The 26,535-nt window shown below is 37.7% G+C and overlaps 2 protein-coding genes across 3 annotated transcripts; one reads left to right on the top strand and one right to left on the bottom strand.

The window, feature by feature from the left end:
* Positions 1-431: 431 nt before the first annotated feature.
* Positions 432-2,693, bottom strand: LOC108325277 (protein OSB3, chloroplastic/mitochondrial). Its single transcript, XM_052874675.1, is given in 4 exon segments — positions 432-892; positions 1,182-1,333; positions 1,335-1,437; positions 2,165-2,693. Coding segments are annotated over 4 exon segments (912 nt in total). The 5' UTR covers positions 2,633-2,693; the 3' UTR covers positions 432-703.
* A 10,721-nt stretch (positions 2,694-13,414) lies between these two features.
* Positions 13,415-17,951, top strand: LOC108326533 (transcription factor UNE12). Of its 2 annotated transcripts, XM_017560093.2 has the most exons (6): positions 13,499-14,031; positions 15,181-15,303; positions 15,440-15,505; positions 16,668-16,733; positions 17,100-17,177; positions 17,250-17,951. In XM_017560093.2, exons 1-6 carry the CDS (start codon positions 13,771-13,773, stop codon positions 17,475-17,477), a joined length of 822 nt encoding a protein of 273 aa, XP_017415582.1. In that variant the 5' UTR covers positions 13,499-13,770; the 3' UTR covers positions 17,478-17,951. The 2 variants fall into 2 exon arrangements, with proteins under 2 accessions (XP_052730260.1, XP_017415582.1); XM_052874300.1 differs by having other exon boundaries at positions 13,415-14,031; positions 17,100-17,951.
* The last annotated feature ends 8,584 nt before the right edge of the window (positions 17,952-26,535 follow it).

The following is a 26,535-nucleotide window of genomic DNA, read 5'->3' as shown; positions in this document are numbered from 1 at the left end:
GGCTGTATTTCATATCCAGGCTAGCAGTTACTGAATTGAAGATCAATTATTATTTTTCATTGTTGATGTCCTTATATCCATAGTTGAACCCTGTGTCATGCGTCGAATATAGTCAGTTTTTCAGAACAAGATTAAAAGGCTTGTCTACAATGTTGACCTTGTTATGGCTCATTAAGACTGAATTGTCCTTAATTTTCTTCCTTCAAATTTTGACACGTTTTACCGAACATATATTTAAAATTATAAAATGGCAATTCATTATCAAAAAATTTACTTTAATCATTAACTTCCTAGAAAATAGGTAAAAAATTATAACTCATTCAGTCTCTTTCGAAAAAGATGGAATGAAATCTTTATTCCATTTCTATACAAAATATCCAAATAATTTTGATTTTATTCCATCATATTTCGATTCATTTGATCCCATCTTAGTCCAACTCATTTAATTATCTACCATCAATCAAACATATATCAATATATATATTAGTGCAATACAGAATATAAATTATAATTGGAGAACAGGGCCAGGGAATGGATAGTGCGAAACAGTTAATTGATTGCTAACTAAATAGATCCCAAAGACAAACTTGCCATTGTCAGTGCCGCCTCGTAGAGTTTAAAATTACGAGCAAAATGGAAAACTGCACAAAGAAGTTTCAGTGTTGAAATTGAATATTTCGTTGGCAACAGTTGGCATGAGGTCTTAGAAGGAGAAGATTTCATCTGCAGGCACCATATGTACAGGCATACTATTGCTGTGACCATTATTAGACCCCATTCTTGCGTCTAGTATTTCCAGTTGGGAGCTGACCCATTGCGGAGTGTATCTGCCTTCGATCCATAGAGCTTCCCCTGTATCTTTGTGTTTGAAATCAGGGGCTTTTGGGTTCCTCTGCAAATTTTCCAAAATTTTTCCAGATAAGGAATGAAAAATTAACAAAGAACTTGGAGGATGCAACTTGAAGGGGGTGGAAATAACACTGTATGAAGTAATCATCAAAAAAGACGTATTCTCATTCTTTAATATCAAATGTTAAGAAATAAATTATAATTATATACATATCAAATTAGAATACCAAATAAAATTTCATGAGAACAAAAAGATTTATTAAATTTGCAAAGATAGCATAACAACCGAGTATGCAACTTCTCTAAATTCACAAATTGAATCAACAATTCACCTTTGTCATCCTATTGTCCCACCACTCCCCTGGGTTTGCAAAGAACGCCTGCCATAATTCCACCACAGAACCAGTACCACTGCTTACTTTCCTACCTGAAACAAGAAGAAAAATATTTGGCAAAACACACAAAACCAAGCCAAGATTACATCACATTCCACATAACACAACACTTGCCACTTCCATCAGACTCTAGATCCTGCAATGGCACCTTTGAGAGATTCCTTTCAATAAAGTTCAGCTGTTGAGCAACAACCTGGCCACATCCAAAGTGAACAAAATCAAGTCAAAACTGTTTCTTCTTAAGAAGCACCGCAATGTACATTAACTAATAAGTTATGACTAGTATACAACGACCAAAATAAGCTTGTTTGGTGCACAAGCTTATTTCAATATCTTGTAACTTTTATGATCACTAGTTTATCACTACATAAATTTCTATCTATCGACTGGATCATTCAATAATGTTAGGACACATTTTCAATTCCATCAGCTGGTCCTAGCTTATAACTTTCAAGTTCTCCTAAACTTACAGGGTTTATCCCGCTTATACGATTTCAACCAGCTTACCAAAAATATACGTTTTTCAAGATTTATTACTCGTAGTCCTGATTTACACAATTTACTTAATATATATATATATATATATATATATATATATATATATATATATATATATATATATATATATATATATATATATATATATATATATATATATATATATATATATATATTTTACTACTTCAAAGCACAATTTTGATACATATAGCCATTATTTATCTTCTAGTTATTTTTCCTTTATTCCCTAGTGTCTAAACTAAGGACTAAGCAAATTAAAAATACTACGTATTTTGGATTAAAAGAGACCAATTTTAAATGTAAATACTAAAGAGGAAAATCGGTACTCAACAATTTTAAATAAGTATTTGTATAACTTTTACTTAACCCTATACCATAATCAAATTGGGGTAAAGAAAAACCTTGTAGTAGGAGTTGGTTTTGCCTTCCTCGTTTTCTACGGTGTCGGTTACGAGGCGACCGGAAACATGAACTTGGTGACCTTTCTGAAGATGCTGGGAAGCGACAAGCGCGAGATTGTCCCAGAAAGTGAGGTTTATCAACGAAGTTTGGGTGGCGCTTTTCTTGACAGAGAGGCAGGTCCAGGCAACTACTTTGCCGGATGGGAGGTGCTTGATTTCGACGGGGACGGCGACGATGCCGATGAGGTTGACGGAGTTGCAGAGCTCCTTTTGCCACGGAATCTCGGAGGGCTTAGGGAACGACGTCGTTGTGATGGAGCACTTCAAACTCCCCAACCCTTTCCAGCGCGGCGTCCTCCACGAGGGAGAAGAAGCAACTCGAAAGTGGGGTTTCGAAAAGACGGTTTTGAGGAAGACGAGCTCGTTTCTCGAGGTGGTAGATGATGATACTGATTGCTGTAACGCCATGTCTGTTTCTCTGAGTGCTTCCTCACTCCATGCTCGGATAGATAAGGAAAGTAGAAATTTGTAATATGTTTCCGACGTATCGAATTGGGCTTTCGGCTTCGGCCCATTGATAAGAGCCTGGTTTTGTAAATTGTATGTTTTATATAATTAAATAATTGTAGTAATTAAAAGTGAGTGAAATAATGTGTGAGCAATTGGCTGAGAAAAGACATTATCTATTTTGTGCTCTCTTGAAACTATTTCTATAACAATTTCCTGAGTTTTGTGTCTTTCTTATCTGTTACTTTAAAATTTGATTAAGTTTTTTTAATTTCTTTTTCATGAAAGACTTATTATTTTATTAAATTAAAATTTTCTTTATTAGATAAATTTTAAATAATTTTAGAAAATAAAATACTTGTAAACATTAAATTAAATTCTCTCGACTAATTTAATTGTCTAAAAGAAATGAGAAAGAATAATTACAATGATATTATATTTTCTTTTGTAATTTACAAGCTATATAAAATTAAAGAAATATGAAACAAAATTTTATTAAACCTTCTAAATATTTACATAATTTATTTAACTATTTATAAATGTTAGTCACTATACATTTTTTAAGGGTAAACTAATGTGAATAATTTAATCAAGAAAAATATATTGGATATATGGAATTTTTATATAATTTTTAATTAATTATTTAAATGTATTAAATTTTAAATATTGTATCGATATATAATTCATATTAGACATTATCTTGTATTAAAAAAACTGATATAAAATTATTTTTAAATTAAGATTTTAGGAAATTTATAATTCTTATAAGACATTATGTTGTATTAAAAGAAACTGATATAATTAATTTTAAATTAAGATTTTAGGTAATTTTACTTTACAATCTTCAAATTGGTTTAGTGAATAACTTTGTTTGCAATTTCAATATTAAAATTTGAAGAAGATGCTGGTAATTGATTGCTTAGGTACAATAATTTATTAAAGTGGTGGATAATTCCCATATCTATAATATAATGGATTATGATTTCGGACATGATGGATTATACCTAAAAGCATAATATAAAAGGAAAATGCTTTTTAATACGAAGTCCTTTAAGTGAAGTCAATGAGTCAAAATTTTATGTTTTATATTTATATTTTAAGAGATAAATTACCCTAAACAATGTCTTTTATAAGTCACGTTTAGAAAAATATATTAGTATAAATAATTATGATAACATATTATATATATATATATATATATATATATATATATATATATATATATTTGTTCATAATTTTACTCTTAGTATAATCACAAAAATGTGACTTTTAGTTTTAGTATAATCACAAAAATGTGTTTTTTTAGGTTTTATTAAATCAGAAAAAAGATAAAAGTGTTTTATTCATTTTTTTTAATCGTTATTTTGTTTCTGAAAATGTCATTTTTTTTATTTCTGAAAGTGTTAGGATATGTTTCTATCCTCCAGCAGGTCCTTTCTATTCCAATGGCTGAGTCAAATAGTTTCACTGTCTCTGTCATTTCAAGTCTTGATCACAATCCTTCTACACCTGTTTCTCCACATACTGAGATCATCCCACATAGGGCCCCAATGGATAATCCACCTCCCCAAGACAATGATGAATCTCCTACTTCAGATTCTTCTCCCTCGTCACCTCCTCCCACGCCTCCTGGTGCAAATGATTCAGCATGGCCTATTGCCCTCAGAAAAGGTACTCGTTCCACTCGAAACCCTCATCCCATTTATAATTTTCTAAGCTATCATCGATTGTCGCCCTCCTATTTTTCTCTTTTATCCTCAGTGTCCTCTGTTGTTATACCCAAGAATGTGAAAGAAGCACTTGATCATCCTGGACGGCGACAAGCTATGATTGCAGAAATGCAGGCTCTTGACCACAGAAATACTTGGGACCTGGTGCCCCTTTCCCCAGGAAAAAAGGCGGTTGGTTGTCGATGGGTGTATGTAGTTAAAGTTGGCCCTGATGGTGAAATTGATCGGCTCAAAGCTCGGCTTGTTGTAAAAGGTTACACTCAGGTTTATGGTCTTGATTATTGTGACACTTTCTCTCCTGTAGCCAAGATGACTACTATTCGTCTCTTCTTTGCCATGACAGCCATTCGTCACTGGCCACTTCATCAATTGGATATCAAGAATGCCTTCCTACATGGAGCCACCTCCTGGGTTTGTTGCTCAGGGGGAGTCTGGTATGGTATGCAAATTGCATCAATCTCTATATGGCCTCAAGCAATCCCCACGTGCTTGGTTTGGAAAGTTTAGCTCCATTGTTCAAAAATTTGGGCTAAAACCCAATGAAGCAAACCATTCAGTTTTTTATTGTCATTCTTCTCTCGGGAAATGTGTTTACTTAATAGTATATGTTGATGATATTGTCATTACAGGAAATGATGCTGTTGGAATATCTCAACTAAAAGAGTACTTGTGTAGACATTTTCAAACCAAGGATCTTGGAAGTCTCAAATACTTCTTAGGCATTGAAGTAGTGTAATCAAAAGATGGAGTTGTAATCTCCCAAAGGAAGTATGCTCTTGATATATTACAAGAAACAGACATGATTGATTGTAGACCAGTAGACAGTCCCATGGACCCAAACCAGAAATTAAGGACAGAAGAAGGTGAATTATTCTCCGATCCAGAGAGGTATAGGAGGCTGGTTGGAAAACTGATTTATCTCACTATTACAAGGCCAGATCTATCCTTTGCAGTTGGAGTGGTTAGTCAGTTCATGCAGGCTCCATGTGTTGACCATTGGAATGCTGTCATTTGCATTCTAAGGTATGTAAAGAAGGCTCCCGGGCAAGGATTGTTATATGAAGATAAAGGAAGCATTCAGGTCTCTGGGTATTGTGATGCAGATTGGGCAGGTTCACCTATTGATAGACGGTCTAGTACAGGATATTGTGTTTTTCTGGGAGGAAACATTATTTCATGGAAAAGTAAGAAACAGAATGTAGTAGCTCGATCAACCGCGGAAGCCGAGTATAGGGCAATAACATCACTAACATGTGAACTTATATGGGTGAAATAATTCCTTCAAGAGGTTAAATTTTGTGACATCCATACTATGAAGATGTATTGCGACAATCAAGCTGCTCTCCACATTGCATCAAATCCAGTATTTCACGAGAGGACTAAACATATAGAAATTGATTGTCATTTTGTTCGTGAAAAGTTGTTAACCAAAGAAATATGTACTGAGTTTATTGGGTCAAACGATCAACTCGCAGATGTATTGACCAAGTCATTAAGGGGTCCTCGGATTGAGTTTATTTGTTCCAAGCTTGGTACATACAATTTGTATGCTCTAACTTGAGGGAGAGTGTTAGGATATTTGACATGAGTCTTTTTTTTATTTTAACAGTCGTTCTTCTTTTGATATGTCTCATAATACAGTCAATATTCCTCATACAGTTAATATTCTTCTTATTTGCGTTCCTCCAATTATGTCTAGTCTACCAGGTGTTTCTCAACAATTATCAAGTGACTTAATTTAAGTGTCAACTACTTTGTCTCCTCCAGCTTCGATAACTAAGTCTACCCTTCCAATTGCTCTCTGAAAAGGTATATGTTCTACCATAATCCATCTCCACATTTATTGCTTTAAGTTACCATAGATTGTCTTCACCTTTTTATACCTATCTTTTTTCTATTTCTTTTGTGACCATCCCAAAATCTATTACTGATGCCTTAGCCCATCCTAGTTGGCGCTAGGCCATGTTAGATGAACTAAGTGTTCTTCATAATAGCTGAACTTGGGAGCTTGTCCCATTATTGTCTGGAAAATATGTTGGTTGTAGGTGGATTTTTGCTATCAAAGCTGGTCTTGATAGAACTATTGATCACCTCAAAGCCCGTCTTGTGGCCAAAGGTTACACATAAATTATTGGGTTGGATTATGGTGATACTTTTTATCCAATGACAAAGATGGCATTTATTTGTTTATTTATAGCCATGACGACTCTTCAATAATGACCTCTTTATATGGCCTAAAACAGTCTCCTAGAGCCTGGTTTGGAAAATTTAGTAACGTTGTTCAACAGTTTTGTATGACTCGGGTGTGAGGTAGATCATTTAGTCTTTTATTACACTTGAGTGTTGGATGTGTTTAGTTGATAATAGATGTTGATAACATCGTCCTTACAGGTAGTGACAATCATGACATCTTTCAGATGAAACAACATCTTTGCAACCATTTTCAGACTAAAGATCTTGGAAAACTTAGACATTTCTTGGGTATTGAGGTGGCACAATTCAACTATGATATTGTTATATCTTAAAGGAAGTATGCATTGGATATTTTAGAGGAAACTGGGTTGATGAATTCAAAATTTATTGACACCATGGATCTTAATACTAAACTTATACCAAAACATAGGGGAGTTTATGTTAGACCCTGAGAAATATAGAAGACTAGTTAGAAAATTAAATTATATTACCGTTACTTGTCTTGACATTTCCTTAATTATTTGTGTGAAGATGATTGGAATGTAGTTATCTGAATATTAAAGTACATCAAAGGATCTCCCGGAAAAAGGGTTGTTATATGGTTCTAATAATCATACAAGAGTGACTTGTTATTTAGATGTTGATTGGGCATGATCTTTTTCTCATAGAAGGTCCACATCTGGATATTTTGTCTCCATTAGTCGTAGCATGATCTCTTGGAAAAGAAAGAAGCAGAGTGTTGTAGCAAGATCTAGTACACCTTGTTCGATGTTAGGGGTTTCAGATTTGTCCCCAAGTACAGATCGGTTCTTACCAGTTCTTCCACCTTCACGTTCTGTCACGTGCATATGTCGTTCAGTCGTGAGGAGAAGGAAAGTTTCAGCCGTTGTAGGGTGGTTAAGTCCCTACAGGTTTGTTGCTGTTAGCCACTGTAAGGCAGTTCAATTCCTGCAGGTTTGTTGTTGTTCAGGGCAGTTAAGTCCCTGAAGTTTTTCCACCTTCGTGTTCTGTCATTGACGTGTATATGTCGTTCAGTCGTGAGGGGAAAAAAAGTTTCAGTTGCTATAGGGTGGTTAAGTCCTTACAAGTTTGTTGTTATTAGCCACTACAGGGTAGTTCAGTTCCTGCAGGTTTATTGTTGTTCAAGATAGTGAAGTCCTTGAAGGTTTGTTGTTGTTAGGGCAGTTAAGTCCCTAAAGGTTAGGACATTGAAGTCCTTGAAGGTTTGTTGTTGTTGGGGCAGTTAAGTCCCTAAAGGTTCGTTGTTGTTAGGGCAATTAAGTCCCTAAAGGTTCATTGTTGTTCAGGGTGGTTAAGTCCCTACAAGTTTGTGGTTGTTAGCCTTTGCAGGCCTCCCATCTGTTACTCATGGAAATCAAGTTCTTGAAGTTTTGTTGCTGTTTGCCAATGACAATCTAGTCCCTGCAGTTTGTTGTGATTCACCACTATAGGCCTTCATCCATTCTTTTAGTTTGCTGCTGCAAGTCATCATCCATTTTTGATGGAAATCTTTCTCGTCCATTGTTGTCCAAGTTGAAGTTTCATGGTGCTAGTTCACCCTCGTCCATTGCTGTCAAAGTTGAAGTTTTATTGACGTTCTCTACAATTGAGGTTGACTATTCCAAGCTTGGATCATACAATATTGTATGATCCAGTTTGAGGGGGAGTGTTGTAATTTGAGATAATATCTTTAGAATCTTCCTAATTAGAGGAAATAGATATATAATCTTTTATTTTATTTTACTTTCCTAGTTTCCCTATTTTCCTTTTTAGGAGAATTAGATTATTACAAATAGAGAGTATCATAATGGATTTTTTATGATTGAGAATAATAAATCAATCTTATTTTTCACAACCCAACACATACCTCTAGGAGGTACACTCACTTAATGACTTGGTCCCTACAAGCTCTTTGAATTTTTTAAAATTATTTTTTTCTTAACAAGGAACTATCAGGTTAAGTGGTCATTTAGAGAAAATCTCATATTTCCCCCTCATGAATCCATCCCTCGCATGGCAACCCCAACCACCATGAGCTTTGTAGACTTTTAAAAGTACATTTTTCCAATGATAGTTATACTCACCCAATAGCCAAACTCTTGGGAGCCTATTTCATTAGGCTCAACTAGCGAGCTCTGACTCGCTTAGTGACTAGAACGTCTGATAGCAACCTCCTTAGCAAGGTGTTCAAAACTAGGAGATGTGCATGAAGGGGTGATTCCTTAGAGTTATGATGCGAAAATGGTGTGGGGAAAGGTCCAAGGTTGATGAGCTATGGTGGTGAAAGGGGTAGAAGCTCATGATTTTTGGTGTGTATGTTGATGGTAAGGTGGTTTGTGATGGCTTCAAGAGAGGTGAGGCCAACTTAAGGAGGAAGGTGACTAGAGGGGCCTCTAGGATTTCTCTAATCTTGATCTAGGAAATGTATGGTCATAATTTGGCACCATAATATTGCATTGATCCAAGATGAAATACAAGGGTGAAGACGCCTCTATTTATAGACCAATGGTGTCTCATTCTAACACTAAAAGCATGATCTCCCACCTTTGCTCTCATTGACAAAAAATGAGGCTTTCTAAGGAGTGGACAAGTGTCAATAAATCCTCTTCAAAAATGGGAGGACATGTGGCCACTCACAAAACATAATCCTCTCCATTCCTAGAGTGTCATGTGGCCACCACTAAAACTAAATCCTCTCCAATGGTGGAGGGACATGTGGCCACTACTAAAAAGAAATTCTCTCCACCCTTAGGGTACCATGTGGCCACTTCTAGAAAGCAAATCCTCTCCAATGAAAGTATGTCACATGGCACACACTTTCCATTTGGTTTGGATGTCTAACTTAAGGAAAATCCTATTCTACTTAGGCCTTAATACAAGTCTTAAACAAACCTACACTACATGGTCTAATACAATGGTCTAGATATCCTACACTACTCTTCAACCCATGCTCTATGTGTTGGGATAAACTTAAATTTTAGGGTTTTATTAATAATTTTGTTTAAATATTATTTTATTAGTTTTTGGGTATAGTAATATTTAATTTGATTTGATAGAGATAAAATAGGGATACGTAGTTATGATTTTCGGTTTATCTAGATACAATATTATTTTATGATAGATTAAGCAAATTTTATTTTTAAGATAGTTGATATTTTATTTTTATTCCCCGTAATATTGTAAGTGTTGCGACTATTTAAAGCCCTTCAATTATCAATGAATAGCAAGAATCAATTTTAAGAAAATATCTGAGTGTAACGTGAGATTTTTCTTAACAGTGGTATCAGATCTTTATGCTCTGAGTACCGAGAGAGAGAAAAATAAAGAAAGGAGAAAGTCAAACATTGTGAGAGAAAAAGTGAGTGCTTGATTTTATTTTGTGAGAGAGATGACAATGGTTGTCAATGGTATGAGTGTGCCACAATTGACGAGAAAAATCAATTATGATAACTGGTGCCTACAGATGAAGGCATTATTGAGATCCCAAGACATTTGGGATATGATGGAAGACGAGTATGTTGAACCTGATGAAGACGAACATCAGACGGTGGCACTGTTAACTCATTGGCAAGTGTACCAAATCGTTCAAGTAATATAAAATGGTAAGATCAAGTATTGTTTCCCAAGAGACTCGAGTAACACTAAACAATCGTATAATGACTTAACTAATTAAGACTAAAGAATGATCTCATTGAATGAAATTTAACTGCAATGAAATTAAACATGATACTTTAAATGTAAATTGATCTTTTGTAGCTAAAACAAGAGTGAATAAATGAAATTAATATGATATGAGATGGTGATGTTGGGGTTAGATTTCACCTACTTCACTTTCATGCATATTAGAACCCATCTTCTTCATTAAAATGCTAATGCCAACTTTCTAGATTACTTCAAACCCAATTCCTTGATGTAAAAAGCCTAGACTTGATTATTAGACATCAATCTCTTGAAAAACCCTAATAATCAATTATGCATTAAGAAAAGAAGTTTATGACAACTAAATGTCCTATCTCTATTAATAGATAATATTTCCTTTAGGTAGATTATTCCAAATCACAGTTCATAAGCTATTTCCCAATAACAAATAAATCCAAACATCAAGTTATGAATGGCCAAAAACATAACAAACCTTAAGAACAGGAGAAAATCACTAACATTCAATGAAAGAAGCTTAATATATTCAAAACATGTTCAACTACATGAAGTTCAAAGGTTACATCTTTCCTCAACACCAAATGAATTTAGCTCTTCATTGTCATGGAGAACCTTGGCTTACAATGGAAGAATATGAAAGAGATGGAAACCTAAGGAAAAGAAAGGGAGAGCTCCCAAGCACCCAATCTTGCTCCAAAAGGTCGAAGTTAGGGTTTATGTGCTTCAGCCGTCAAAAGATATTCACCTTATCACATAAAAGCCTTTAAATAAGTCGAGAGTGCCACGTCAGCAAGTGTCACGCTTAGCGCTCGGACAGAAGGGCGCTAGGCGTGACTTCAGCAAAAGTGGCTGACGCTCAGCGCCTTGGCTAGGATGCCCAAGCGTGGTTGCGTGGCCCTTGGCCCTCAACGCCCCAGAAGAGGGCGCCCAGGCGTGCCTGCGCCTTCTTCAGCCTTCTAGTTTGGTACTTTTGTTGTTCTTCCTGGGTTCCAACTCCTTGATAATTTGATCCTCTTCCAAAACATACCAATAGCCTACAATATTGAGGGAATTAGTGATGAAAATCATTAAGTATAACCTCAACTGACTTATTCGCAATATTCAGATAAATGCAAGAATTTAAGCATTCTATATCGATTATAATTAGAACCAGTATAGATAATTTTCTTATTTATTACAAAAAGGTTTAATGTCACTTTAGCCAAGAATCTCAAATATGTCCCTTTTTTTTTTCGACGTCTCAATTGGGTCCTTATTTTTGTAAAATTGAATCAAATAAAGGCTTTCCGTTAAATTGGACAAACGACCTTTTAAGATGGGATGGCATGATGTGTATTGTTTAATCAGACGTGACACTTATTTATATATATAAATATTAGTTTTGAATTTCATTTATCTTACTATTATTATTAATATTTAATATTTTCCTACATAATCAAAGTCTAATCTAGACCTACAAGCCCAACTAGGTCAGACCCATCCAATCCAAAAAGTACAGCCGTGATGTCGTCGGTGGCCACCGCGACTCCCATCACAACCGCCACACATTCAACCTGCGTCCACCCTCCAGGTTGCTTCGAAGGTGGAAACAACCAGAGTCAAACCCAACCGCAAAAACAGAACACATGCACCATACCACGAGATCAGAACCCCAATCGCAAAATCAGAAAACTAAATAGAAACCCAAAAGCAATATCGAAAAGCCTAAATTCCCAATTCGTTGTCCAAACACAAGAAACCCCTACGCTGCGACGTTGCCATCGATGCCACTACCTTAACCACTGTGCAGTAAAGAAGGAGGTCGCGCCTGCTCTGCCAGAACACGCCTCCCCTAGCAGCGATAACAAACCAAAGGAAAACAGAGGGGAATAAGGGTTCTCTACAAATCGCGATCCAGAAAAGAGAAGAGAAAAGAAGGCTCTCTCCTAACAACGTGAGCTTGTGCCAAGGTGGAAGTGGAAGAAACTCTCTCCTAGTAACCCTCTCACTTCACCAATTTCACCGCCAATTGCTCCTTCTCTACTCTGGCCACGACATGACCTCGACTCTATTGCCCCGCTCAATCGCGCTGATTCCGAAACGGCATCGCCAGGCTTCCGGTGTGATTTTCCCCAATCTGATTTCGATCTAGAAAGAAAGGGTTGCACTTAATTTAATTTGTTTTGCCCACTTTGCCCTTAATTAAATTTGATTCCCCTCTTTGCACTCAATTTTTTAATACAAAATACATTTTACACACGTTTTAATGCCACCTCAGATTAAACAAAAACCTCAGCATGCCATGTAAGATAATCTTAAACGACCGTTTGTCAAATTTAACAACAAGCCTCTATTTGATTCAATTTTACAAAAATAAGGACCCAATTGAGACGCTGAAAAAGAAGGGGACCTATTTGAGATTTTGGGGCGAAAATAAGGACCTAAAGTGACATTAAACCTTACAAAAATGTAACTGCGTCTATTTTCTATATTGATTATAACTAGAACAAATATAGAAAATTCTCTTTTAATACAAAAATATCATTGTATCCACTTTCTATACCTGTTATAACTATAACCGATATAAAAAATATTATCTTATTTACAATTATATCACTGCATCACTTTTTATATCTAATGGATTATAACCGATATAAATAGTCGTTATAAAAAGTGTATTTTGCACTAATGCAAATAATTGTTTGAGTTTTTCCACGTAAATGAATAAAACTGAAAGTATAATAAGCTTAATTAATAATTTGATTCTTATGCTTAAGTTTTGATTCATATTAGGTTTTATATTTTGTTTGACTCAATTGAATACTATTTAAAAAAAAAAAACTCAATGTGTTTTTAGAAAGAAATGTCATATATCAAAATTTTCAACATCTTCAATCTTAAAACTCATTATTTTTACACGTGACACCTTTAAAATAAAAATATTTTAGATTTTAATACGTGAGAAATCAAAATTTTAATGTAACTTACTGAGAAGTGGATAAGTAAAACTTGAAACTATATTAACATCAATTTAACAAAAAGAATTACATTAAAAGTTTTTTAAAAACAAAATCGGGAACGAAATTACTAAGCGTAAATGGTATATGTTAATATTGTAATTATCTTAATAAAAATCTACCGTATATGATATGATGAATATTGAAGCATTGACCTTAGTGACAGTATTAGAACCACTAATAGAAACATAGGTTAGTCGTGGAATTGGAGAGACTGAAAAGAAAAAAGCAAAGGTTGATTCCTTGGTGCAAGCCCATAGAAAGTAATGGTTTAAAAGTGGGGAAGGTTTGCAGAAGAGACAAGATGAGTATAGAAAGTGTAAATTATGAATAAACTGAGTGCCTTTGATAAGAAGCAGGCATAGAGCCAAAGTCCTGGTAGTTCTGGGCATAGTCTCTCACACTTCAACTGCAAAGTGACGACTGAGTAGAAACCCCAAACTAACAAACCAAAATTCTCATCTCATATCTCATGTAGACACAAAACAACATCATCATTTCATTCCTCTCTTCTATCATCGTCATGGCCAATCACCCTTCCGAACCTCCCACCGACGACTTCCTCGACGAAATCCTCGGCCTCCCCACCTTCGCCTCCGCCGACCACGCCGACGCTTCTCCGATGATGCTCCAACTCAACTCCGGGGACGCCGCCTTCCACGCGCCGCCATACCAGCTGGGCCTCAGCTTGGAACAAGGTAAGGGAGGCTTCCTCTCGCCCGAAGATGCTTCTGGTAGCGGCAACCGCTTCCGCGACGACGTCGTTGGTACCAGGCCTAAGAACGTAACACAATCAATCTTCTCGTTTTCTAGTTTCTAAAACTTTCCTAACACATGACTTTACGAATTAATATGTATGTTTGTGTGTTTTAGTTTCTCGCTCCTTTGGGGTACGATCATCTGTTGAAACGAAATTGCGCAGCGTGGTTTTAGTGAGCGAGAGAGAAAAAAACAGTTTATTGTAGTGACCAATTTTGGCTTCCTTTTGTTGGTGATGCTATGATCATCAACGGATTGCTCTCATTGGACTTTTTTATTTCATGAGTGGATAACCTTGGTAATACTTGACTTGGGGTATGGCTTGTAGATAATAATTTAAGTTGATGATGAATGAACTGTGACTAGATATTACGAACTGTGAGCTAGGGGTCTTATATTAGGGGAGTGAGGAAAGAAAGAGGAAGGAAGGAATGATGGTGGTTTGGTTCGGTGGAATGAGAGAAAAGTTAACATCAGGATTGCATAGAAGAGAAATTTTCAGACACAATCCATGTATTCTTAGAACATAATTGATTATGTTCTCAAAGAGAGATTGTGTTTAAAAATAACGCACAAATGATTGTTGCTGCTTTTACTATAAAAAATATCTTCATTTTCATGGTCTTTCTAATCTTTCTCTTTCTAACTAAACCACCTCTATTTCCACACATTTCTGACCTCTTTCTCTTCCTTCTTTTTCCCTTCTACTTCCTCTATTTTTTTCCTCCCTTCCAAATGAGGAATTAACATGGAAATTAGGACTTGACATTAGTACTAAGGGTCATTTTTTCCTGAATTCTTTTGACATCTTAAGGCTTGGATAAACATCTCTATTTAAGTACTTGTTAGAGAAACAGACTAGAAGCTAAGATGAAGTAAATTTCTCCCATAAACTAAATTAGGTTATGCATAAGTGGAAGTCAGCTTTTGCAGAAGCTAAATAAAATAAGCTTTATAGGTTAAACTTCTTTCTCTTACGAATGGTTGTGGAGAAATTTATCAAAAACTGCACCTAGATCATATAAGATTTGTTTTATTTGAGTATTGTGAATAAATGCTGACTTCTTCCAAATTTCAATATTTCTTTTAATGTTTTTTCTGATTTTAGGAGTGCCAGGGCGAAAATTGGTGATCAAGTATCTTTCCTTTTCTCTGATAGATAGTCATGTTGCAGGTTTTTCATGGGCAACCCATGCCAACTACTGTTCCGACTGCTCCACCACTTCCACCAGCAGTGCGACCTAGAATGCGCGCTAGAAGAGGACAGGCTACAGATCCACACAGTATAGCTGAAAGGGTGGGCCACTGGATATTTTGAAGAATACAAACCTTTTACTTGTTGTAGAGATTATTATTCATAATAATGACAAAATAACTTAAGTTATTTTCATGATTTGTTAATTTTTATTTTCCATGTTGCTATTCAATGACAGTTGCGCAGAGAGAGAATAGCTGAAAGAATAAGAGCTTTGCAAGATCTGGTTCCTAGTGTCAACAAGGTATTCTTGGATATGCAGTTTTATTCCTAAATGTGTAGTTTGATACTTATCTATAGGACTTGTGAGATTTTGTCCGTGATAAGTGATGGATTGTGTTTCATCACCAGACTCTATAATCAAACACTTCATTAATTTGTGGATAAACATATTTATACAATGTCAGCAAAAATTTGATACTTACTGTCAATTACTAGCAGAAACAAAGAGTGCTAAAAATTAGAGATTTTCAAGGAGTGTGTGTGAGTGTCTCCGTAATTTGTCTTGTTTGATTTTTTAACTATTTACTTGGTTAGATGTTAGAACTTGGAACACAAACCATCTACACAACAGGGATTCCTTTTTGCACGAAAAAAGCTATTGAGATATAATGGTTAAATTCATTGAAATGCGATTACTCTTGGTTTATCTATGAACTTTGTCACCCCTCCTTCAAATGGTATTCTCTAATGAACTATGAATTACATTTAGTCTGAAGTGACCACAGTACAGTGCATTGTTCAGTGGTTTATGAATGCAATGACTGGAATAAAATGTTAATTTTGGATGTTTTTGTTTGGTTTAGGAAAAATAGCTGGAATATAGATTAAAAGATGGTTGATTTTCAATTGATGCTAAATGTTTTTTTTTTCTTGTTTTCTTTATCAATGTACCTTTAGCTACTTAAGTAAGTCATAGATATGAAACACTGGGCTCTGTTCTCTCTCTCTCTCTCTCTCTCTCTATATATATATATATATATATATATATATATATATATTTAATATCTTCCTTAAAGAATGATTTAATGCTAACCTATTCGGTTGAGTTTAGAAAGCTATACATTTTATAATGCTCAAATCAGTCCGCATTGAGTCTGTGCTTTTAAGTAAAACCTCCCGATAGTCATGTCTCACATGTTTTCTGTTGAACAGCTCATATTTATTTGTTTATTACAATATAATTCATAAAGGAAAACTCTTCTATCAAAGGGATTGGAAAAGAGAACAACATTTGCCTTTGTTCTGATTAGGTGTGCTTGAAATCTAGAGTTTTTGAAGTATTAAACTATACTGTATTTCGTATAGAGGTTTCATTACTGACTTGTGATCTGCCGTATTTCTCATAACCCTCAACAGTATTGTTTTTCCATTGTTTCTAATGAAATTGTTATGTATCTGTTCAGACAGATAGAGCTGCCATGCTGGACGAAATTGTGGATTATGTCAAGTTCTTAAGGCTTCAAGTAAAGGTTAATACTCTTGTGATCTGCATGGATTTCACGTTTCATGTTTATCTTTAATAGATCTCAATTTATGCTTAACCTCAGCTTTTTGTTTGATTCATAGTTTATTTTGTTAAACCTGTTAAGCTTTGCCTTTTTCACCACTTTTCCCTTCAACCCTGGCTTATGAACCATTAGTGCCACTTTGGATTAGTACTATTATCCCCTGGATTGTAACCAATTTCATTGATTTCTCTTAACACTTGTGGGAGTACAATTTACTGTTTGAATATGAAAGTGACAGTAAGGCATTTCGTAGAATTCAAACTTGTCAACAATGTGAAACTAGAGTGCAGTAGACTTTCAATGATTTGTTATTCATCTGGCTTTCAGGTTTTGAGCATGAGTAGATTGGGTGGAGCTGGTGCTGTAGCACCACTAGTAACCGATATCCCATTATCATCGGTAGAGGTAATTGTTCTAACTAATGTTAGTTGGCAAAAATTTGTTTCTCTCCAATTTATCAAATTTAGTATCTATCAGGAAGAAGGCAGTGAAGGAAGAAACCAGCCTGCTTGGGAGAAGTGGTCAAATGATGGCACAGAAAGACAGGTAGCTAAGCTTATGGAAGAAAATGTTGGGGCTGCCATGCAGTTTCTTCAATCAAAAGCACTCTGCATCATGCCTATCTCACTGGCATCAGCAATATACCCGTCACAACCATCGGATCCTTCTAGTATAGTTAAACCTGAAACTAATCCACCTTCATAGACAGACCTCAGGCACAGATGCACCATCCAGTGGTTCCATCAAGGACTCACCTAATACTGCTAGGACCCACATGTTATTTGTCTGTTTCAAACACCCTTAGTCTTAGTCATTGGTCAGTATCAATTTGCATTCAAAGTAGGATGCCAATAGTCTTTTCCTTTTTGCCGTTCTTTCACCTTTTGTCTAGCAGGGTTTGATGTCAGTGGCCTTCAACATATAAGCAAAGCCTATCTTGATAAATTTCATGTAAAGGGAAAGAAATTGTCGAAGTTCACTTGATATGCTCTTCCTTTTTTTTATCAATTGGTGGGGGTTAGTGGAACGTGATGGAAGCGCTTTTATAGTGGGGCTTAGTTTTTGTAGTGGGCAGTGGGACCTTCTAAAAGGTTAGGGTGGTGTGTATTTTTATTAGTGATGTAACTCTTAGAGAATTTGAAATGCAGAGGTGAAATGGATAATGGTTGCTTTAATTAAGAATGCTGGGTGTTGCTAGTCCAGTGGAAAATGATGGTGCTTATGTTTCTTTGGCGTGGGCTTGAATTATTTGTTTAAGGGTAATTGGACTCCATTTTCCGAATGAAGGGAGAAATGGAAAGTTTGGTGCCATCTTAATCCAATTCATACCAGTCACTGAGCTACCTCGTTCAAATCTCTACTGAACTCGTGTACGTGTGAATATGAATAGAAAAGTGATAGACCAAGGTTTTCCTGTGCGTGTTAAATTTTGTCAATGACTATGACGTACCTAATAACTATTATTCTTCTAAAAGCAGACCTTGTGCTTCTGTGCTACTGCTTTTGGTACAATAATCACATTGAAATCAGGAGCACCATTCTTTGTAGACTATTTTTCGATGGGGAAAGAGATAACAAATGCTAACAAAGTCTAACATCTCATGTAAATATTTGAGGTTCCTTTCACGGTACCAAGAATTTTATTTCAAGTTAAGCGTATGAAAAAAAGTTGTTGAAAAAGTTTGCTTTGATGCTTTTGAAAGAAACGAGTCTTTAATTATTAACATACATACTTAATGATACCAAGCAAAAGGGAAACAAAGAAGAAAATATTAAATGTGGAACTCTAACAACATTAAATGTGGCATGACTAATATTTAGAATTAAATATATTTTTAGTTTTTGAATTTTGATATAAAATTAAAATTCATTTATGTTCAAAATTTTGATATTATTTGGTTCTTTAAGTTTAAAAGAGAATAAATATAATTCTTTTAAATTAATTACATTAACTTTTTTTTATATGTCAATTTTTTTTTGTTAATATTTAAGTTGTTTATATCATTTGACATATTCATGTTTCAATGTTATTAAAAATATATTTTACATATAAAAAAAATCAATATAATTAAGTTAAAAAATTATATTTATTCATTTTTTTAAGTTTGAAACCAAAATTTATTGAAGTTTTGAAAGAGATAAATTTTAGTTTTGAATTAATGTTTGAATACTAAAAATATATTTAATTCTAATATTTATTATAATTCTTTTCCTTAAGAAAGATAAAGAGAGTTAATACTTATTACAAACTTTTCATTAAGAAGGATAAAGAGAGCTTGAAGAATAAATACTTCAAGACTACATAAAGGTAAGAAAAGATTTATAATGGTTACTTTCTTGAAAGTTACATATATTCAAGACATCTCGAAGAAGAAAGGTTGATGGCATTTACATTATTTTAAAAAATGTATATGAAAATCTTGTATCCTAGCCTATGCAACTTTCTTTTGATGAAACAGTCTTATGTTCTTTAGTAATCTAAAATGCCGAAACTAATCTTGTATTTGTATAATGATGTAAATCCTTCTTTAGTTAATATTTAGTGATCTTTTTATTATCTTATTTATAAACTTTAACGATTGTTGTTTTAAATAATACTTATTTTTAATTAAAAGTAAGGTTTAAACCCTCGTCTTCAATTGGGTCCATATATTTGTAAAATTGAACCAATTAAATCCTGTCTGTTAAATTTTTACATACGACGTTAAAATGTGATGATAGTGAATATACTAAGGTGGATATTTTATTACATGGAAATAATTAAATTATGACATAAAATTTAGTAAAGTAAAAAAAGAAAAAAAATAAAGATTATGGAAGAAACATTCCTGTTCTGAAAATGTTTCTAAAAAAAAATCCTAGAAGCTTCATTGCTCGTCACCCACAGAGCATCTCATTCTCCATTTACCTCATCAGCCATCAGTAGCCATGATCAACCTCTCTTTGGCAACTAGCACTGTGAAAAACTTTAGAAGAAGCCAAATCGCACAAACCCAAATCGCGACACAAAACGCTAACTACCAACAGCGCAATCAACGCACCACCATCAACGAACCTAGCGTCTCCTCCATAATAATCACCGTAACCTCCTGTAGGGAAAAACCTCAAAATCGCAAACCCTAAATCGCGCCTTCATCTTCTTCTACGAAACCAAATCTAAGAGAGAAGAAAAATATTAAGCAAGAGAACCAAATCTCATGGACTTAGGAAGCAACAGTTGAGTGAGTGGAAGTGGAAAGTTAATTAAAAACTTCAGAATAAAAATCTGTTACACTAGCTTGACAAGTTTTTGCTGATGGGAAAATAAATTAACAAGAGTCTGTGACAATGATGAGAAAGGGGATTCTGGATATTGATGAGAAGGCTCACTTCTCCCTCCATTTTACTCCTAAAGCACCAAAAAAAAAAAATCAATGTCATCGCCATCACAACTCATAAGTCTCTTGCCAAAACAAAGCAGCTACAAAAACATGCACGCACCTCTGAGTAGGGTAAATAGCATAGTAAATTAAACATTTTAAATAAAACTTTCCACTTCTTCAATTTTTTCTTTTGTTCTGAAGTAAACGCTAAGCTTGAGGTTGGACCCCAACCATGAACACCTATATGACCGGCACCGTTGGTACTCTCGTGCACACTCATGAGATCACAGCTTCGCAAACACTCTCGTTAATTAAACATTTTAAATAAAACTGGTTGTCTCGTGCTTTTTCTATGTGCTATCATTTTGTTAGGCCTTGGAGGGTTTATGAGAGGAAAAGGGTGAGGAATAATACCTAACTGTTATCTAACTGAATAACAGTTAAGAGGGCGGGAACAAGGTATATATAAGGACCCTGTATTTGTCCCTGGAGGGCAGTTAGTGACTTGTATGTAGTTAACCGGTCTTAGAACCGGGAGAAGGAGGTTAAGCTCCTGAGTACATTGTATTCTTGATTGGTTGGTGTGAATGCAATTCCATTCTTTCTCATTCTATTTGGTACCGTGTTGGTGTAATTGAGTGAGAGTTAGAGAGCTCGTTAGGGATTTCCTTTTGGATACCTAACAAAGTGGTCCGACCTGCCGGATCCATTTCGAGGAGAGAACGCGATGGAAGGGAAGTTACATGCTCTGGAGAACAGAATTGAAGGAAAAATGAACGTGGTTGAAGGACGAATGGAACACCTGGAGATGGCAGTAGAAGGGTTGAAGGCAGAGTCAGCGGCAAACCGGCAAGACTCGATAGCGATGCGTAAAGACATCCAAGAACTGTTACGGGTGATGGGTGTGCAAAGTAAGCCAAACGGGGAGAGCTCTAACGGAAGCAATGAGTCAGTCAATGATAATGGGGGTGGCCGGCGCGATGGAGCAGAAGGAGAAAGAGAAGGGGACCGATCAGAGAATCAACCAAATTGGAGACGACGGGTGGAGTTACCAGCGTTTGAAGGAGCCGATCCTTTGAATTGGATTAATAGAGCCGAAAAATTCTTTGAGATACAGAAGGTGGCGGAGGCGGAGAAGATCGAACTGGCTCACATCAGTATGGAGGGAAGCGCCGGTTATTGGTTTAAATTTTGGAAGGAAAAGGCGAGCGACCGAACATGGGAGGGGTTCAAAGAAGCGTTGTTGATCAGATTCGAGAGTCGATACCGGGGCGGCATTTTTGAGAGAATGGCGGCGATCAAGCAAACAGCCACGGTGAAGGAATATGTGAAGGAATTTGAAGCTCTGGCCGGACAAACGAAAGCGTTTTCGGACGACCAGTTGTTGGGATATTTCCTGGCGGGTTTACGGGAGGAATTGCGATGCCAGGTGAGGCCCCACGACCTACGAAACTTGATGACGGCTATGAAACTAGTGCGGGACGTCGAAGAAGCTCTACGCGGGCTAGGTCTGATAGGGTGGACGCCATCCAAGAATCCGCCATTATGGGGACGAACGACAGGAGGAGGAACGGGGGTGATAAGAACCGATCCGCCTAGGAGCCAGTCGATACGAGCGACTCCGACCGAGAGCGTCGGGTCCGTCAGACGTGACAGTGCTACGGGAGGGGGTGTGGTGAGAGGCGGAATACACGGAGGAAGTGATAGCCGTGGAAGAAGTTCAAGAAACCTGCCTTACCCGGAGTTTCTGAAACGCAGAGAAGAAGGAAGGTGTTTTCGATGTGGGGGGCCATTTAGCCCAGGGCACCATTGCCCGGAGAAGAGTTTACGGGTGGTGATATTGGCCGAAGACGAAGAAGAGGAGGTTGAGGGAGAAGAGGTAGAGCTGGAGCCACCCTGCATGGAGTTATCGGCGTTCTCGGCCGGTGGGTTGACGCAGCCTAAGACATTGAAGTTGCAGGGGAAAGTGGGAGGAAGAGACGTGTTAATATTGGTGGACAGCGGCGCAAGCCACAACTTCGTTAGTCAAGAATTGGTGAGGGAGCTGAAACTCGAGCAGGAAGACACATCCCCATATCACGTCAGTTTGGGGGATGGTCAACGGAAGAAGACGCGGGGGTGTTGTCCGAGAGTGGTGGTTTGCATGGGGGACGTCGAGATCACGGAGAGATTTTATTTGTTCGAACTGGGGGGCGTAGACATGATTCTCGGAGTGGAGTGGTTGGCTAAGTTGGGTGAGATCACGGTAGACTGGGGAAAATCCACCATGTCGTTCTGGCAAGGGGAGCAGAAACGCACCATAACCGGAGACCCGAGGTTGGAGAGGAGGGTGATAGAACCCGAACAACTGCTGAAACTCAGCGAGGTAGAGTCGTGTGCGTTGGTTTGGAGTCTGGAGGGCAAAGAGGCAAGTTGGGAGACTGAGGAAGAAAGTTCGTTGACGAAAGAACAAAAGGAGGATATGAAGAAACTTTTGGAACAGTACGTGGGGGTATTCCAGGAATTTCCAGGACTGCCACCTAATAAAATGGCGAAACATCAAATTGTTTTAAAAGAAGGGGTCGATCCTGTAAATGTGCATCCTTATCGTTACCCACATGTCATGAAATCGGAGATCGAGCGACGGGTGGCGGAGATGTTACATGCAGGGATTATCCAACCCAGTATAAGTCCATTCTCTAGTCCGGTGATCCTCGTTAAGAAGAAGGACGGAAGTTGGAGATTTTGCATCGACTACCGGGCTCTCAACAGGGTGACTGTTCCAAACAAGTTTCCCATCCCGGTGATTGAAGAGCTTCTGGATGAACTAGGGGGAGCGACGTACTTTTCGAAAGTGGACCTCAAATCCGGGTACCATCAAATAAGGATGGAAGAAGAGGATGTTCCAAAAACGGCGTTCAGAACGCACTTGGGCCACTACGAATTTCTGGTGATGCCCTTCGGCCTCACCAATGCTCCGGCCACCTTCCAAAGTGCCATGAACGAGCTGTTCCGACCCTACCTGCGGAAGTTCGTTCTCCTCTTTTTTGACGATATACTCGTGTACAGTCCGACTTGGATGGAGCATATGCAGCAGGTGAATCTCGTGATGGGGCGACTATAGGAACAACAATGGGTTGTCAACCGAAAGAAGAGTGAGTTTGGAAGAACATCGATAAGATATTTGGGCCATGTAATAACAGGGAGAGGTGTCGAAATGGACAAGGAGAAAGTGGAGGCGGTTCTAGCCTGGGAAGAACCGAGAACGATAAAAGCGCTGAGGGGATTTTTGGGACTCACCGGGTATTACCGGAGATTCGTCCGAGATTACGGCAAGATAGCGCGACCATTAACGGAGATGCTAAAAAAGGGGAACTTTGTCTGGACTGAAGCTGCTAGAGGAGCAATGGGTCGATTAAAGGAGGCGGTGACGACGGCCCCAGTGCTTGCGCTACCAGATTTCACACGACAGTTTCAAGTGGAGTGTGACGCCTCGGGGGTGGGTATCGGGGCTGTATTGACACAGAGAAAAAGACCCATAGCTTACTTTAGTAAGGCATTGTCGGAGGGGACGTTGGGGAAGTCGATCTACGAGAAGGAGCTCATGGCGGTGGCGTTGGCGGTTCAGCACTGGCGGCCCTATCTGATGGGTCAGAAATTTGTTGTGCACACGGATCAGAAAAGCTTGCGGTTTTTGCTGGAACAGAGAATAACCACCCCAGCTCAACAACACTGGATAGCCAAGCTACTGGGCTACGATTTCGAAATCGTTTACAAGACGGGGCAAACTAATAAGGTGGCTGACGCTTTATCTAGAAAGGAAAGAGATGAATCGGAGGAGGAAACCGAGGAGGTTATCCCAGGAAGGGAGAAGGAGCTGAATATTGTAGTAAGACCATACTGGAAAGACTTCCAGGAAGTGGTAAAGGAAGTTGATGAGGATGAAGAGCTTAGAAAAATCATAACCGCCATAAACCAAGATCCTGACAAACATCCAGCATTCACGATGGAGAATGGGAGGCTGCATTACAAGGGGAGACTAGTTCTCTCGGCCAAGTCAAGTTGGATTCCGAAGCTGCTGGTTGAGCATCATACTACACCGACGGGAGGTCATTCGGGAGTATACCGAACCTACCGCCGGATCGCACAGTCCTTGTACTGGATCGGAATGAAGAAGGCTGTAACTGAATTCGTAACTCAGTGCCTGGTATGTCAGCAACATAAATATTTAGCAGCCTCTCCCCAAGGATTGTTGCAACCCCTACCAATACCCCAAGCTGTGTGGGAAGATATCAGCATGGATTTCATAGTAAGGTTGCCGAAATCCAAGGGGTACGACGCGATACTTGTAGTTGTGGATCGTCTGAGCAAGTACGCACATTTCATTCCTCTCAAACATCCTTATACCGCAAAGACAGTGGCTGAAGCGTTTGTAAAGGAGATTGTGAAGTTGCACGGGATACCCAAAACTATAGTCAGTGACCGAGACCCACTCTTCCTCAGTTTGTTTTGGAGGGAATTATTCAAGTTACAGGGTACTCAGCTTCAGATGAGCACCTCCTACCATCCAGAGACTGATGGACAAACGGAAGTGCTCAACAGAATTTTAGAAGGCTATCTCAGATGTTTTTGCTCTGAACAGCCTAAAGGCTGGAACATGATTCTCCCTTGGGCCGAATACTGGTATAATACCAGCTATCAGGGAGCAGCAAAGAGTACCCCTTTTGAAGTTGTCTATGGAAGATCACCCCCTACTTTGACCAGGTTTGTACCGGGAGAAACGATGGTAGAAGCTGTAGCCCAGGAATTGCAGACGCGTGATGAGGCACTGCAGCAACTCCGTTTCCATTTGGCAAGGGCTCAGGATGCGATGGTCAAACAAGCTAACCGAGGGAGGAAGCCAGTTACGATTAAGGTGGATGACTGGGTATTTCTCAAAATCAGACCGCACCGACAAGTTACGATGCCAGTGAGATTGCACCCGAAATTAGCAGCTAGGTATTATGGACCGTTTAAGGTGATTCAGCAGATAGGGGAAGTAGCATTCAAGTTGTAGTTACCGGAGAACGCAAGGATTCATCCAGTCTTCCATGCGTCCCAGTTGAAGTTAGCTATTGGAACGAAGCAGGTAGAGAAGGAGCTGCCAAAAGATCTGCAGGAAAGTGGCCCAACCTGTTTGTCTAGCAGAGTGTTAGATAGACGGGTCCGGCAGCAAGGAGGGGACCAAAGAGAGCAATTACTCATTGAATGGCAAAACAGTGGGGAGGAAAGCGCCACTTGGGAAGATCGTGTGATGATGCAAGAACAGTTCCCAGAATTCAACCTTGGGGACAAGGTTGATTTTCAAGGGGGGAGTAATGTTAGGCCTTGGAGGGTTTATGAGAGGAAAAGGGTGAGGAATAATACCTAACTGTTATCTAACTGAATAACAGTTAAGAGGGCGGGAACAAGGTATATATAAGGACCCTGTATTTGTTCCTGGAGGGCAGTTAGTGACTTGTATGTAGTTAACCGGTCTTAGAACCGGGAGAAGGAGGTTAAGCTCCTGAGTACATTGTATTCTTGATTGGTTGGTGTGAATGCAATTCCATTCTTTCTCATTCTATTTGGTACCGTGTTGGTGTAATTGAGTGAGAGTTAGAGAGCTCGTTAGGGATTTCCTTTTGGATACCTAACACATTTATTGCTAGTTTTTTTTTCTAACATGTTGTTGGACTTCACAAGCCCTCTTCCCAGCATTCACTCACCAAAGACTAATTAATTTGGAAATCCCCTCCCCTCCCCTTTCCCCTCATATATTCGTATTGCAGAGAACGACATTTGTTGAATTTGAAAGGAGGAGTAGAAATAAAATAGTCAAACTAGAAAATCGATGGATGTGTTCCAATATGCATTCCACAACAAATTCAATAAAAAAAAAATGCACCACGAAGTGGAAATGGGGTCATAAAGTACAAAATAAATCCCGATCATCTCAAGAGATATATCGGTTTCACAAATCCTTGGTTTCTCAGCAATAAATACAGAATTATATAATAAACTCAATCATGGCGATGAAGAACACCAAGAGTCGAGAAGTGACTGCCGTCGGCAAAGCTCCGACCGCGACCGGTGGCGAGGCCCATGGCCTGACTGGATGAAGAATGCACGGTGGTTAATGGTCTTCGAATTCCAAATCCTTAATTCCCTTTTCAATTCACTCTTTCCCTGACCATTTTCAATCCCTAATCTATTATTTTAACATAAATCATTTCAATTTTGCCATGTCATAATCCTTTAATTTAAATAAAAATTTCACATAATCAAATAATGCACATCAGCATAAACACGTAATCACAGTTTAACGCCGTATGAGAAAACTTAACGGACAAGGTTTAATTGACTCAATTTTAAAAATATATGGACCCAATTGAGACAGTTGA

This window comes from Vigna angularis, chromosome 3 (assembly GCF_016808095.1).
Source record: "Vigna angularis cultivar LongXiaoDou No.4 chromosome 3, ASM1680809v1, whole genome shotgun sequence".
Lineage (NCBI taxonomy): Eukaryota > Viridiplantae > Streptophyta > Magnoliopsida > Fabales > Fabaceae > Vigna > Vigna angularis.
The sequence above is the reverse complement of the archived record's forward strand: the minus strand, read 5'-3'. Positions and strand labels throughout refer to the sequence as shown.

What these genes read in the sequence shown, in the direction of transcription:
- LOC108326533 (XM_052874300.1), top strand. Translation starts at nt 13,771, where the DNA reads ATGGCCAATCACCCTTCCGAACCTCCCACCGACGACTTCCTCGACGAA. An exon ending in CACACAGTATAGCTGAAAGG is followed by an intron (nt 15,304 to 15,439) that starts GTGGGCCACTGG and finishes ATTCAATGACAG; the next exon opens with TTGCGCAGAGAGAGAATAGC. An exon ending in TCTTAAGGCTTCAAGTAAAG is followed by an intron (nt 16,734 to 17,099) that starts GTTAATACTCTT and finishes TCTGGCTTTCAG; the next exon opens with GTTTTGAGCATGAGTAGATT.